Source organism: Chanodichthys erythropterus, chromosome 23 (genome assembly GCF_024489055.1).
Source record: "Chanodichthys erythropterus isolate Z2021 chromosome 23, ASM2448905v1, whole genome shotgun sequence".
Taxonomy (NCBI): Eukaryota; Metazoa; Chordata; class Actinopteri; order Cypriniformes; family Xenocyprididae; genus Chanodichthys; species Chanodichthys erythropterus.
In genome coordinates, this window is record NC_090243.1 from 18919936 (window position 1) to 18935000 (window position 15065).

Here is a 15065-nt window from a genome sequence, read left to right on the forward strand (position 1 = left end):
GACAAAGCTTGATATAGTATCTTTCAACGCACTTCTTTGAAAATACAAATTACAACATACTACAACATCATCATCTTCATCATCAACAATTATAAAAAGACCAGTTATAATTTAGTTATTTAGTTAATTTAGTTAAGACCAGTTTGAATACTAATTCAAAACAAAACCATACAAAAAGTGGAATAAAATGGACCTAAATGAGATGAGCCCACTTTAAATGTCAAAAAAAAACAAAAACATAATGAACACAGGATCTGGGAAACATTTTTAAATTCCCTGACATTTAGGTGTTTCCATCACCATGGTAAGCACGTGTAGGTGTAGCTGCGCATGCGCACGTGTCTAATCCCTGACAGGAAACATTGCCTAACTGCCACTTTAAAACCACTTTAAAACCAGCATTTAATTGATTATATGCATAAATAAGTTCTTCAATACATGATTAATCAAAACCAAACGCTGTGAATTGGTATCTAACACTACAGAACCGGTAAAACATGAAACTAAAATGAAATAATCATCATATTAGCACGTAAATCAGTATAACTTAGTATTAGTGTCCATGTATGCATAGATAATATATACATTAAATAAATTCTCACCGCTGTTTTGTCTGTCTTTGATTCTTTCTTCTCAAACGCTCGTACACGTGTAAATGGCGCGCGCTATTGTCACCGGTTCACACGTGCGGCTCAAATCCTCCTTTAAAAAATCACTTCACAACTTCCACAACCGAACCGTACAAATATACACTACATGGATAATGATTTGAAGTATCGAGGAAGAGAGAATGACGTTTATTTTGCCCGCGTTTTACTCTTCCGTAGTGATTGTGGGTTTACGGAACCTCAGGCAACACCCTCCCGCGCGCGTCCAAGGCCCCGCCCACTGACTGTTGCGCGTAAGCGACGCTCTTTGTGAGCGCGCGTGCTGTAGCCTGAAACATCACCTCATTAGTTTTTAAACGTAGTAAGTCAAAGTATAAACGTTTTTTTATGTATAGTTATTAAATTGTATTATAAAAAGTTATAGGCTAGTAAAAAACGCTAAAGATTACTGTTACTCTTCTTTCTATTTCGTTATTTCTACACATTTTCTCCTATAGAGAACCATGAATTGTTTATTTATATTTTTATTATGGTTTTCCATATGCTGAACTGTTGGCATGCAGTTCTGAATTTCCTCCAGAAAGTTTTACTTCTGAATGATGCAATCAGGTAACAAAATTACACTGAGATTAAAGTCACCAGCAGGTGGCGCTGTCAATTTATGTTATGAAGCGCTTTGCATCTTATTTTACTGTCAAAGTGACCCAACTGACCGGGACACGTCTTATAAATTCTCATTTAAGAACTTATTCTCAAACAAGCCTTGACAGGGTTAATCATTGCCTTAAATCGTTTCAAATTGTTCAAAAGATTCATTTATATAAGCAACATAAACTACATCTGAATATTTTTGTAAAACTGAGTTTTTCTGCTATGGAAATGTCATTTAATTTAATGAGTGGATCATAATAATCAACAATCTTTGTTATAACCTACCTCTCTTATTTGATAATGTAGCAGATTTCTCTATGAAAGCCTCTTCTTTGTCCTCTGAATATCATACAAATCAAAGAAATTATCCAAGACTTTCAAACTTCAGCTGAAATGTCAGGACCCAAAAGTAGTAAAGCAATAAAATGCGTCGGGACTAAATGGTCCTATTCATTTTAAACTACAGGTGATGTTTCGGTCCCGAAGAGAAAGTTCATTCCTCTGGAGTTTATTTTGCCACGTTGTTGAATCCTTCCACATTCCAGCTGTCAATCACAAATAAGAACCGCCCACCAGACCAAAACACAGCCTGGCCTTGAGAATTCAGGCACGGAAAACGCATGTGAAACAAACTGCAGATATGACCTCGTCCTCAGAGCTAACAAACACAGACTAAAAGCTACAAAACTCCATCTTGATTTCATTGACTTTTCAACTAAAGGGGATAGTAAAATGCAGTGTTGGGGAAAGTTACTATTAAAGTAATGCATTACAATTTTGCGTTACTCCCTAAAAATTAACTGCGTTAGTTATTTTTTATGAAAAGTAATGTTACACGTTACTTTTTCTCTCCTGAGCTGGTTTGTTTGTTTTTAATGACAAAAAAGTTCTATTTTAGCAAAGTAAAGGCCCTTTCACACCAAAAGTGAGAGAAATAAGTATGGAGTGAATTTTGTGCCATAATTAAACAAACAAATCCAGCATTTTGCAAACAAACTTGCAAACAAACAGAAAGCAATGTGTAAATACTAAGGTCAGTTTGAGCGAGAACGCAGAGGAGTAACAAATGTATTGTGTTTTACAAATATAAATAAATATTTTAGAAATAAATACAAGCCATTCTACAAATTGCATTTAACCTGTGAACAAATACCAAACCTATAGCATATAAGTTCATACCTGTCTGTTACGGTTGTGAGACACTTGCCTTTTTATGAGATCTCTTGGCTCGATTTTTTTTCATAAATGTGTCCAGGCAGATTTTCCAACAAATGCAGTTGAGCAACTTCCTCTTCCAAAACAGCAGAGGGCGCTATGCTATGGGATCAATTTAGCGCTATTGTTTTAAAGAATTAGAATTACAGTCAGGGGAGTACATTAAATAAACAATCATAAAACAAATACATAAATAAAATAAACCAGACAAATTTAAAAGATAGAAATATAAGTTAAATAATGAAAATGTTTACAAATAGAAGCACATTTTACAGCTTTCTTATTTTTTAAACAAAACATTGTATTTAAGTATTGTTTGATTTCTGATTTTAGAATTAAAAACAAAGACTTATTTCCTCCAAATTTATATTTATGAATGCTAAATTTAGCTAAAAGAAGCAGCAGATTGATTAAACAATATTCCTTATGATAACATTTGTTATAGAAGAGCTAGAAAGGAAGTGCAAATCCTGGCAGTGGCAGGTCACAGTGCCACTTCCGGTGGAGTATTTATTTATTTTTTTAAATAAAAGATTTGATGATGCATATTATATACCAGCAAGCAGATGCGACCAGAATATGAACCCAATAAGCTAAATTGCATAAGCATTTTCCCATTTTTATTTATTTCTTTAATGTGATCTCACATTTGCCCATTTTCAGTTTTGTAGCTTTTACAAAAAAATTCTATACTTCATTGAACTACCAAATTTCCATTCATCATTTTATTAATTTACGTGGATTAAATGAATGTAAAATAACCTGCCAAAACTTGCATAACCTCAAAGCCACAAGGATCATAATTTAAGATTAATGAATTTCTGATGTTTGTGTGCCATTAGTCAAGGGAGGCAGTCTCTTTAGAGAAAACACTGGATAAGAAAATTATCAATATTACAAAAATAAAACAATGCAATTATTACAAAATGTGACATTAAAAAATTGTAAAAGTCAGTTTTTATATAGTCAAAAACAAAACTTTCAGAAAGAAGTCTAAGGAAGGCAGAAGGCAAGTGTCTCACAATCGTAACAGACAGGTATGAACTTATATGCTATAGGTTTGGTATTTGTTCACAGGTTATATGCAATTTGTAGAATGGTTTGTATTTATTTGTGAAATATTTATTTATATTTGTAAAACACAATAGATTTGTTACTCCTCTGCGTTCTCGCTCAAACTGACCTTAGTATTTACACATTGCTTTCTGTTTGTTTGCGAGTCGAGTTTTCCCTTTGCAAAGCAGATTGAGTTTGTTTGCAAAATGCTGGATTTGTTTGTTTAATTATGGCACAAAATGCACTCCATAAATAAGCCTCATCAGGGTGAAGGAAATGCAAATTCACTCCTGTACAGTAGAGGGCGCAGCTAAACAAACCTTTCAGATCTACACAGATTACTTCAGCAATAAAAACAAAAAAATGAGAAGCAAAAGTGAAGTTTATCTAAAGTCATCTTTGCTTATTATTATGGTTGAAACGTTGCTTAATAAAGTAAGATTAAATAAAATATATTTGTGTAATTTTATATTTAATGCATGTTTGTGTAAACAGGCTATTGAGTTTGCATTTCACTTTTTGTGCAAGTGACATGAGTAAATGTATGCTAACATTTTAGATCTACAATAACCGTCATGTTTACACAGCGCACACAACACCTCTGCACTCAAATTTTTCCTCAAAATGGCGACAGGAGAGCCGTCAGTCAATAAATGAGAAAACAAAGTAACTTGCGTTACTTATTTGAATAACTTCTTGAAATAACTTATAACTTATTGAAATAACTCAGATATTTTGTTGTAAATTTATAAGTAATGTGTTACTTTACTAGTTACTTGAAAAAGTAATCTGATTACTTAACTCACATTACTTGTAATTAGTTACCCCTAACTTAATGAGACTTAACGAGCCAATAATAATGAATAGAAGTTTAGAAATAAAAACACAACAGTCATATCTCTCACCTAACATATTTTTTGCTTCTCAGATTACCTTCATCTCTCCTGTGATATCTGTGAGAAGAATGTCTGGGCGGTTAACACGCTATCAAAATGCATCTAGTTTTGAGAATACTATAGTCTGAAGACGACCGTCTAGGAATCAGCAGTGTAATGCTGAGGTGAGTATAAGAGAGAAGATTCTTGTGCGATTTTATACATTTTCCTATACTACATTTGTTTAAAGAATTTTACAGATGAAGGAAATGATCAAACATGGCTTGTTTGTCAAATTCTTCAATAGAAACATTCATGTGCGTCTCATTCATGCCATTCTCTTCTGCTTATTTTAAAAATGAAAATTCTGTCATTTACTCATACATGCCATTGAAGTTATTGATTTAGGCCTAGTCTTTATGCATTTAGACTGGATAGAGGTGGAGGGCGACATTTTTAGCAAATATGATCTTCAATTTGGGTCTTTTAATCACACAAATCTATGACTGGAATATTGTACATTGACTTTTTTATGGTGCTTTCTGTAACTGAGCGTAAAAGAGCAGCATGAACTGTTGATGAACATCCTAATGTTCTTATATCTCCTTTTGTGTTCCGTCTAAGTCATATGGGTTTGGCATAACGTGACAGGATATTCATTTTTGCCTGAACCGTTCCTTAAATGAGTCAGAGTTTCTGTCTGTTTATTTTTATCTGTCTCAATACTTAAAGAAGTGCTTATTTAATTGCTTATTTAGCTCACTGTATTTCATTAATTCCTCATAATAAAGTGTCTGAGATGAGCTCACTGTGCATCAGTGTAAAAGTGAAGGTCGGTGCTTACAGTGTCTGTAGATTTGACCTGGCAGGAATTCCAGCCTCCAGGCAGTCAGACAGGTCGAACAGGAGGAGAGTGACAGGGAAGGTGTAAAAATGACACATTCTGATGCTATTATGTGTTGAAACACCCACGTCACATATGCACATGTGTTTCCACAGGTGTGTGACAGCCGGTGGTCTTGATGGGGGTGATATCGCAATACCTGCTTACTGTAAGTATCATCAAAAGTATTACATAGAAATAAGAATTCGGACTACAGCAAATTCTGGTAGGGACTACAACGAGCTTCTTCCCGCGTTAGTGACATCACAAACCCCAAAATTCACATAAACCCCGCCCCCGAGAACATGCAACAAAGAGGGCTGCTTTAGAGAAGAGGAAGAGTTGTTGTAGTAGAGTGTTGTTGTCATACCGGACTGCTTTACAAACGAGGGTCAATTCAACGCTTGATTTGCACAAAAGATTAACATGACGACACATGCTAGTCGATGAGTTGAATCAAATTTATCTACTAACCGTTCAGAAAGTTTTCTTCCTGAGTCTCTCCATCAGTGTCGACTCCGGTTTGAACAATGTAAGGCTGAACACCGTTACTGACAATCCTCATTTTGGCTGCGTGAGATTCTCCAGCTTTGTTGTTGTTGAGCTGTTAAAGCTCCGCCCTCTTCTGAAAAGGGAGCAGGAGCAGCAGCTCATTTACATTTAAAGGGACACACATAAAAATGGCGTGTTTTTGCTCACACCCAAATAGAGGCAAATTTAACAAGCTATAATAAATGATCTGTGGCGTATTTCTTCACAGACACATTTTGGGGACACCAGAGACTTATATTACATCTTTTAAAAGGAGCATTATTGCTCCTCTTTAACATTAAGAGTTTTTTAAATCACTAAGCATGAGTAACAGCAATGGCAACTTGGCAAAAAATAGGCTCTCTTACTACCATGTCATTTAGCAGTTGCTCTTATCCAGATTGAAATGATATTGATGAAATGAGGTGAACAGATGGTGAACATGCACTACAGAAAGTTATAATGCTGGCTAAAGACGCACAAGATAAATCAGTACAAATATGCGCTGCCTAATAGGATTAAACAAGTCAATGCAAGACTTTTTCCATGGTTGTTCAAATTCCTTGATAAAGGTGAGCCTTGAGTCAACGCCTGTAGTTTGGGAGGTTGTTTTTACATGCATATGAAGTCAATTCTTTCATATGGGCGTAAGGACAGCAATGTTTTTGTAGGGGAAACAGGGTGTGTATAGTTGGAATTTGAAGTGACTCTTTTTGTGTTTAAAAATTCAATCACAACCACTTTCACTTAATTTCATATTTTCCTCATTGAATATCCAGTTTCGGTCAGAAATGCATCATATTACAGAAGTGAAATGAATGCCGTTTTATTTTGACTTGCATTAAAAGGCGCTAATTGTATGTGCATAAAGTTCCAGAAAGGTCAATTATCAATTAAAGTTAATTATCTATATCAAAGTAATTAAATAACTAGAAAAAGTAGTTGAAGAGGTGATTCAATCATGCTGCTGATAACTGTGTGCACGCTGCCATGTTGTATGTTTATCTTTTTTACACCCTGATATCAGTGATGTTGATTTTTTGTTTTTGCTCTATTTTTAATCCAGCGGCTGGTGAGTTTTTCTCTGGGAGATGAGGGTGTGGATACTGTCGAAGATGCTCTTTCACAGATTGGGCTTCTTGTGGATTCTCAACGGCTGTCCAGTGCCGAGGTGATGCTAGAGGTCCGGACCAGCAAAGTCATCCTGAGAGACAGACACAACCAGGTAAGACTACAACAAAGCAACTGCGTGCAATGCCATTAAAACTGATGGTCCAAAAGTCTTTAGGGCTTTAAATGTGAATGCATTTATCATATGCAACAGATATTATGTATTAACTTGAATGCATTGCAATGCAAATCGCTTTGAGTAAAAGCATCAGCCAAATGCAAAATGTTCTTGCAAATCCACTAAAAATCTGCAAACTAAAAGACTGAGATTTCAAAAATATCCTGCAGCATTTAAGACACACACATATTGACACTTGATCTAATGCAACATAATTCCCAGAAGTTTCAAGTGTCACTCAATCACGCAGGGATTGCTGTAAATTTGTGAGGCATTGCACAACGTACAGTCTATTTCTTGGATGTATATTCAGTTGCAACTAACGATGAATGTGTTCATTGTTCCACAACTGACCATTGATGAGGAACTGGAGGAGTTTTCCATGTCATCTGTTCTCCGCTGTGATTGCATCAATTCCTCATCTCTCCGCGATCCAGCTCTTCTCCTGCTGGTTTGTCAGAGCTGCACCCAGAAGAGGCCGAGCGTGTATTTCTTCAGCTGTGCGTGTGTCAAAGTGAGACGAGTTTCATTGCAGCTATCAATATTGATTCAGGTGATAGTGTCTCTCCAAGCAGAGCTCCGCCTCTTTGATGACATCACTCTCTACCTGTTTGCATATTTCAGGCAGAGCACATAAGAGATGACATCAAGCAAGTTGTATCGCATTACACATTAAGAGCAAACAGGTACTGATCTTAACAGTCGGGTGATGTTGTGATTTCCACAGTGTGCCAACAGCCCAGATAGAGAGAAAAGAACCAGTTAACGAGCAGATAAACCGGTTTAACCAGTTACTACATAACTTACGAAGGCGTGACTGAGAGTATAGGGAGACAGAGAGACAGACGAAAATAAGATTCATTCGACCTTGGCTGTTCTTTAGGACTAAATACTTACAATCAGGACTGCAGTCAGGTACAGTGTCTTATCTTTATCTACTCTATATGTGCTTATCAGCTTCAGAAGATGAGTGTAACTGTGTGTGTGTGTGTGTGTGTGTGTGTTACACAGCGGGAGACAAGTTTAACTAACCTCAAGGCATCTCAATGTCAAACCGAATGCCAAACATATTTTCTAGGATAGGTACTTTTATTTATGAATGAGTGTGTGTGGGTTAACTTGGACTTTGTCGCTAGAAGTGAGCGAAACCTGACAAAAGTCCTTTATTATTTTAAAAGTGCAGAAGCTTTTCTTTTAGGGTTTGTGTTAGTGTGTAATAAATGTAATTATCTTCATTTAAAGGACTGTACATCATCATTTAATGTACAGCACTTTGCTCTACTTTGTAATGTTTTAAATAAATTTGACTAACTAGCTTAAGGAACTTAACTCAAAATAGTGTTTAATTATTGTCTAAGTCTTTATTTAGAAGATAATGTCTCTTATTTAGAAGCTCTTTAGCATGAAAACACGTTTGTATGGGCGTTATTTTTGTTATCTAACTCAAAAGACGTTTGTTTGTTTTTGTGACTCATTATCATTGTTTGGCAGCAATTAAATCACTTTAAGATTAAAGCACCATGACGCACTGAAATACTGTACATTTTCCGCTAGATTACAATACTTTCATTCTGGACAAAAGGGTGTGTTGTCACGTGAATGTGTGTGTTTCAGGTTCTCTCAGTCCAATATGGATATTTCTGGAATTCCGAGCCCTCCGTACACACAAGCCCCGGATCCACCCTCATCCATCCCCCCTCCACCCTACCCTGGGATCAGATGTGTGTGTGTGAATCAATACTATCTATACTTTCATTAAAAACAGATACAGATTAACACACTCTTTCTCATTTCTAGCTAACGGACTGGCAAACGGTCAACCTGATAAGTCATTCCTCAAGGCTCAGATGGAAGTAGTGAGTAAATATTAACAAATGCACACACATACACACATGTTTGTTTTTGTGAATTGTGGGGACTTTCCATAGGCCGCAATGCATTTTATACTGTACAAACCGTACTTTCTATTCCCCTACCCTACCCCTAACCCTAAACCTAACCATCACAGGAAACTGTGCACACCTTTATTTTCTCACAAAAACACCATTTAGTATTTTTATTAATTAATTTACATTGTGGGGACTGGTGGCTGGTCCCCACAATGTAGGTGAACTCAGTTTATATTACATCGTGGGGACATCTGGTCCCCACAATGTCATATAAACAAAAGCACACACACACACTGTACTGGTCAAAAGTTTGGAATAATTAACATTTTTTAATGTTTTAGAGAGAAGTTTCTTCTGCTCACCAATAAGATCTACAGTAAAAACAGTAATATTGTGAAATGTTATTACAATTTAAGTTTTCTATTTGAATATATTTAAACAATGTAATTATTTTTAATATTCAGATTTGCTCCTTAGGAAATATAGTTGTGCTGCTTCATATTTTTGTTGAAACTGTGATCCATTTTTTTTACTTCAGGATTCTTTGATGAATAGAAAGTTCAAAAGAACAGCATTTATTTGAAATAAAATCTGTTGTAACATTATAAATGTCTTTTTAATCAATTTAATGCATCTTTGCTGAATAAAAGTATTAATTTCTTTTTTTTAATCTTACCCCAAACTGTTAAATCATAGAGAATTTCCTCAAAATTTATTAAGCCTTATATATATATATATATATATATATATATATATATATATATATATATATATATATATATAATGTAATTGCAACTTTTTATCTCACAATTCTAAAACATTTTCGCAATTGCAAGTTTATATCTCACAATTCTGACTTATTTTCTAAGATTGCTTGATATAAACTCACAATTGCAAGTTAATAAGTCAGAATTGTGTGATATATAGTCAAAATTGCGAGTTCTTAAATCAGAATTGTGTGATATAAAGTCACAATTGCAAGTTATAAAGTCAGAATTGTGTAATATAAAGTAATAATTGCGAGTTAAGTCAGAATTGTGTGATATAAAGTCAGAATTGCGAGTTAAGTCAGAATTGTGTGATATAAAGTCACAGTTGCAAGTTATAAAGTCAGAATTGTGTGATATAAACTCACAATTGCGAGATAAGTTAGAATTGTGTGATATAAAGTCAGAATTACGAGTTATAAAGTCAGAATTGCATGATATAAACTCACAATTGCGAGTTATAAAGTCAGAATTGTGTGATATAAAGTCAGAATTGTGTGATATAAACTCACAATTGCAAGATAAGTTAGAATTGTGTGATATAAAGTCAGAATTACGAGTTATAAAGTCAGAATTGCATGATATAAACTCACAATTGCAAGATAAGTTAGAATTGTGTGATATAAAGTCAGAATTACGAGTTATAAAGTCAGAATTGTGTGATATAAAGTCAGAATTGTGTGATATAAAGTCAGAATTGTGAGTTATAGGCCCGGTTTCACAGACAGGGTTTAGCCTAAACCAGGATTAGTCCTTAGTTCAATTAGGGTATTTAAGTAGCTTTTATAAACGTACACTAGAAAAAAAGCATTACTGATGTGCATCTTGAGACAAAACAATGGCACTGACATATTTTAAGATATGTCAGTACAAGTTACTTTCAGTTAAAACAGCTCAAACATGCATTTTAGCACGCTGACCTCGAGCGCTCTAGTCGACCTTCAGTTTGACCAGTAGCATGACCAACAATGCCACACTGATATCAATGTTTACATTAACAACAGTTTCAAAGCTCAAGAAGAACCAATCAAAGATCTCTGAATGTCTTTTCATTATTAACCGCCTGGTCTTTCTCTATTTCTAGGACGTGCTTAATCATTGTTTTGATGATATCGAAGCGTTCATCGGAAAGCTGCAGCAGTCAGCAGAGGCTCAGATTATCCTCGACCAGAGAAGCAAAAAGAAGAAGAAAAGTCAGAAGAAAAGTGCAGACGGTATGAGTCTACGTATTGGAAAAAAAATTAAACCTGAATGCTTATTATAATAATGTGAATTCCTTAAAGCGATCCCCCAAAACACAACTGACTTGAACAGTTTGTAAAGAGCATACTGTAGTGCGCTCTTATCAGTGGATGTAGGTTTGTTATCAGTTCCTAGTACAGTCAGCTGACGGGAAAGTGTTGTGTTACAGGCCGTCAGCAGTACTGAACACTGACACACTCTCAATCAGAGCAATATTATACCTGCATCATCTTAAACAAATCTGAATCTGTTCCAAGAACATAACGCACCTGGAAATCTTCACTCGCATCTTCCATTTTATTTTGATAATAGCGAACATGATCAGTGTTTCAGAGAGTTTGTTGTGTGTTTCTGTTTTATAGAGGATCTTCTCACAGCTAAAGCCAAACCACCCTCTGAGAATGAGTTTGTTGATGCTTTCCAGAAATTCAAATACAGCTTCAGCCTGCTGGTGAGTCAATTTAATGTCAGTATAAAATAAGTTAAAATGAATTAATTTATTATATAATAATTCATTTATTATATATTTTAATGATTTTAAATGATGATTTAATGGATAATTTATTCATTTTATATTTAGTATTTATTATTTTTTTAATTCATTATGCATAATTTATCATTTAATTATATTAAAAAATATTATATTTAGTATACATTTATTATATATTACTTACATCTTTAAACTCTTTTTTATTTTTTAAATATGTATTATTTATTATAATTATTACTGATTTCTTGTATATCAAAAGCATAAAATAAAATGTATATATTATTTTAATGTCAGTATAAAATAAGTTCAAAACGTTTTGCCGTCTAAATTAATTAATTTATTATATATAATAATAATTAATTTATTATAGATTTTAATGATTTTAAATGACAATTTAATAGATAATTTATTATTGTTATATTTAATATTTATTATTTATTATGCATAATAATAGTAATTTTTAAAAATTTAATTATATTTAAAATATATATTTAGTATATAATTATTATATATTACTTACATTTTTAAACTCCTTTTTTAAATATGAATCATAAATATTTATTATAATTATTATTGATTTCTTGTATAAAATAGCATAAAATAAAATTTTATGTTATTTTAATGTCAGTATAAAATAAGTTCAGAACATGTTTTGCCATGTAAATTAATTGATTTATTATTTAATAATAATCAATGTTATATATTTTAATTATTTTAAATAATAATTTAATGGATAATTTATTCATTTCATATTTCATATTTATATTATTTCACTATGCATAATAATAATAATAATAATATATAATGTAATTATATGTAAAAAATATTATATGTATACATTTAATTAGTATATATTACTTATATATTTACACTAATTTTTATTTTATTTAAATATGTATTATAAATATTATTTATTATAATTATTATTGATTTCTTATAAAAAGCATAAAATAAATTTTTATATAAATTATAAAATTATATATATATACACACACACGTCTGTAAAGTGAACTGTAAAGTTAAAGTGCAGTAAAACTGTTAAATATTAATTATACTATTTCATAATATTAATTAATACATAATATTAATAATTTACTAATCTAATAATGTACATTAAGATTTATATATATTTACATTTTTATATTTATATTTCATTTATATATTTACTATTTAAATTATTAAAATTGTTAATTTAACAATTAACATTAGATTATATAGTTATTTATTGCTATTAATATTGTAAATAAATATTATTGTTATTAATAATACTATTAATTTATATAATTTTCAAGAGCTTAATTCTTAACTTTCGGGTTACTCGTATGATGCTGCAAGCCGTGCGGTGGCATGTTTCTATGTCAGATCAATAAAAGAGCACTGTTTGTTTTATAGGCGCGGTTAAAATCTACCATCTCCAATCCGACCTCCGAGGAGCTCGTGCATCACGTCTTCAAACCGCTAGAAATGGTGAGTACGGCAGTCTGACTGAATGCATGTGCATATATATGTTTGCACATATTTCTCCTGAGCAAACAGCAGATCTTTTAAGGCCTTTGTTTCATCAAAAGGGTTTGTACGCTATTGTGTGGAGAATGGTCACAGTAAAGTGTGCTCAAATAGAGTAATTCACCTTCATTTGTGTGTGTTTGTAGATCGTGAAGGCAACAGGAGGTCCTGGTTTTGCCGCGTCCGTGTCCAGTCCGGCTATGACACAAGGGGCCGTGGCTCTGCTCCAGACCAGCCTGACGGCACAGGAGAATGAAATATGGGTCTCTTTAGGGCCTAACTGGACACAACAAAGGTACATGATGCAGAATTTACATTTTTAGAGATCTGCTCCTTTAATATGAGCACATGCTGATGGCTCGTTCTCTTCACGTAGGTCTGCTCAGCGGAGCCCCGTGGCGCCGTACACACTCGTGTTTCAGGACGGCTGGAAGCCTCCGGGGTCAGACACCGCTGGATGGGTCGATCCTGTGGAGTCTGAACACAAACTGGACGCAGAGCTCTCAAAGGTAGTGGTACTGTGGCCATATTGTCCAATAATGTACAAAAGTTTGGGGTCAGTAAGATATTTTAGATGTTTTTGAAAGAAGTCTCTTCTGCTCACCAAAGCTGCATTTATTTGATCAAAAATACAGTAATATTATGATATATTATTATGATTTAAAATAACAGTTTTCTATTTGAATATCTTTCAAAGTGTAATTTATTCCTGTGATCAAAGCTGAATTTTCAGCATCATTACTCCAGTCTTCAGTGTCACATGATCCTTCAGAAATCATTCTAATATGATGATTTGCTGCTCAAGAAACATTTCTGATTATTATCAATGTTTAATTTTTTTACAGAATTCTTTATAGGAAGTTCAAAAGAAATAAGAAATATTTTGTAACATTTTAAATATCATTACTGTCACTTTTGATCAATTTTATGCATCCTTCCTGATGCAATTAAACAATTAAATTCTTTTAAAAAATCTTATTGCCCCCAAATTTTGAAAGGTAATACACATACTGGATAGGTTTCTTTGATTACAGTCTCTTTAAATTAAAATGTAATTACTTTATCTGTCCCCTTTCATTTCTTTATAATTCATTTATGCTAACCAAACACTCAGATGGTACAACAGAATTTAAAAACATAATTAACCGTGAAGAAAAACAAACCAATAAATGTGATTTCCTCATCCATCATTTTGAGTTTGTTATGTTGTTGCTAACATTGTCTCTGTCACACCCAGCTGACACCGTCTCACGCTTCGGACCATCACAATGCTCCTGTTCAGACTACAGACGAACCGTAAGTTCGATTCACATCCAACTAACAAACAGACATATACAGTATTACTTGAATCATTAGTATCTAGAATGTGACCAATCAGTTTCAATCACCTTTCAGCTGATCATCAGACATGTGACAGGAAATTGTTAGGCAATCACATTAGACAAACAATGTAAGGGATCAATATAGGCCAGGGTTTGTTCACACAAATAACAAAAGGTCATTTGTGGTGTGGAGCAGTTTCAGTTCAGTGTAAATGAGTGTGTAGTTCGAAGTCATAATGGCTTCACTGCCATTCATTCAGTCATTGTCCATTGTCTCTGACAGTATAATGACTCAATATTACATGACTCAGAGTTTCTGTCCTTTTTTATCTCAGTAATCAAAGGTGTTTATTTTATATTTGCATTTTAAAAATTGCATTTCATAAAGTTTTTAATGTGCACTCTGTGGAAACATCTCTGTCTCTCTTCCTCAGGGACGGCGGTGTGAAAGAGCGCTTGTATTGCTGCAGTTATGATTTTGTTGCGCGGAACAACAGTGAGCTGTCTGTGCTTCAAGGAGAGAAGCTAGAGGTCATCAGAGATGTCTGTTGTTGTTATAAAGCTAATTATAATTAACTACATACTAACCCGATCCATACCCTAAAGAATGCACATTTCATTTTTTAGAATTAAATTACATTTTAAAATATGAATACATATCTATATTATTATTATTACAGACATCTGGGGATTTTTATTTCATATATACAGATTTATTTGTTTTATTTGTTTAATGCATGAC

At 33.4% G+C, this 15065-nt stretch overlaps 2 protein-coding genes and 1 long non-coding RNA gene across 8 annotated transcripts in view; 1 reads left to right on the forward strand and 2 right to left on the reverse strand.

The window, feature by feature from the left end:
• Positions 1-13431, reverse strand: part of slc6a16b (solute carrier family 6 member 16b) — a 27813-nt gene extending 14382 nt beyond the window's left edge. The window contains exons 1-5 of one of the 4 annotated variants that reach the window (XM_067377204.1): positions 13317-13431; positions 13126-13237; positions 7462-7605; positions 6927-7023; positions 5763-5913 (exon numbers count right to left, since the gene is read on the reverse strand). The gene's annotated coding sequence lies outside the window, so the exon portion shown is untranslated. Of the gene's footprint in view, positions 1-602; positions 873-1544; positions 1789-5762; positions 5914-6190; positions 7024-7461; positions 7606-13125; positions 13238-13316 lie in introns of those variants that run through there. The other 3 variants (XM_067377203.1, XM_067377206.1, XM_067377202.1) reach the window with 3 other exon arrangements.
• The window catches only part of eps8l1b (EPS8 signaling adaptor L1b), an 11341-nt gene continuing 3750 nt past the window's right edge, over positions 7475-15065 (forward strand). Inside the window, exons 1-11 of one of the 3 annotated variants that reach the window (XM_067377207.1) lie at positions 7475-7621; positions 7732-7793; positions 8722-8828; positions 8905-8963; positions 10848-10977; positions 11368-11456; positions 12888-12962; positions 13148-13296; positions 13378-13510; positions 14239-14297; positions 14758-14866. In XM_067377207.1, the coding sequence (XP_067233308.1) occupies positions 7490-7621; positions 7732-7793; positions 8722-8828; positions 8905-8963; positions 10848-10977; positions 11368-11456; positions 12888-12962; positions 13148-13296; positions 13378-13510; positions 14239-14297; positions 14758-14866 (1104 nt within the window). In that variant the 5' untranslated portion in view covers positions 7475-7489. The other 2 variants (XM_067377208.1, XM_067377209.1) reach the window with 2 other exon arrangements.
• Positions 13525-15065, reverse strand: part of LOC137013449 (uncharacterized) — a 3702-nt gene continuing 2161 nt past the window's right edge. Inside the window, exon 3 of the long non-coding RNA XR_010893732.1 lies at positions 13525-14318. This is a non-coding gene — a long non-coding RNA (uncharacterized lncRNA). The remainder of the gene's footprint in view (positions 14319-15065) is intronic.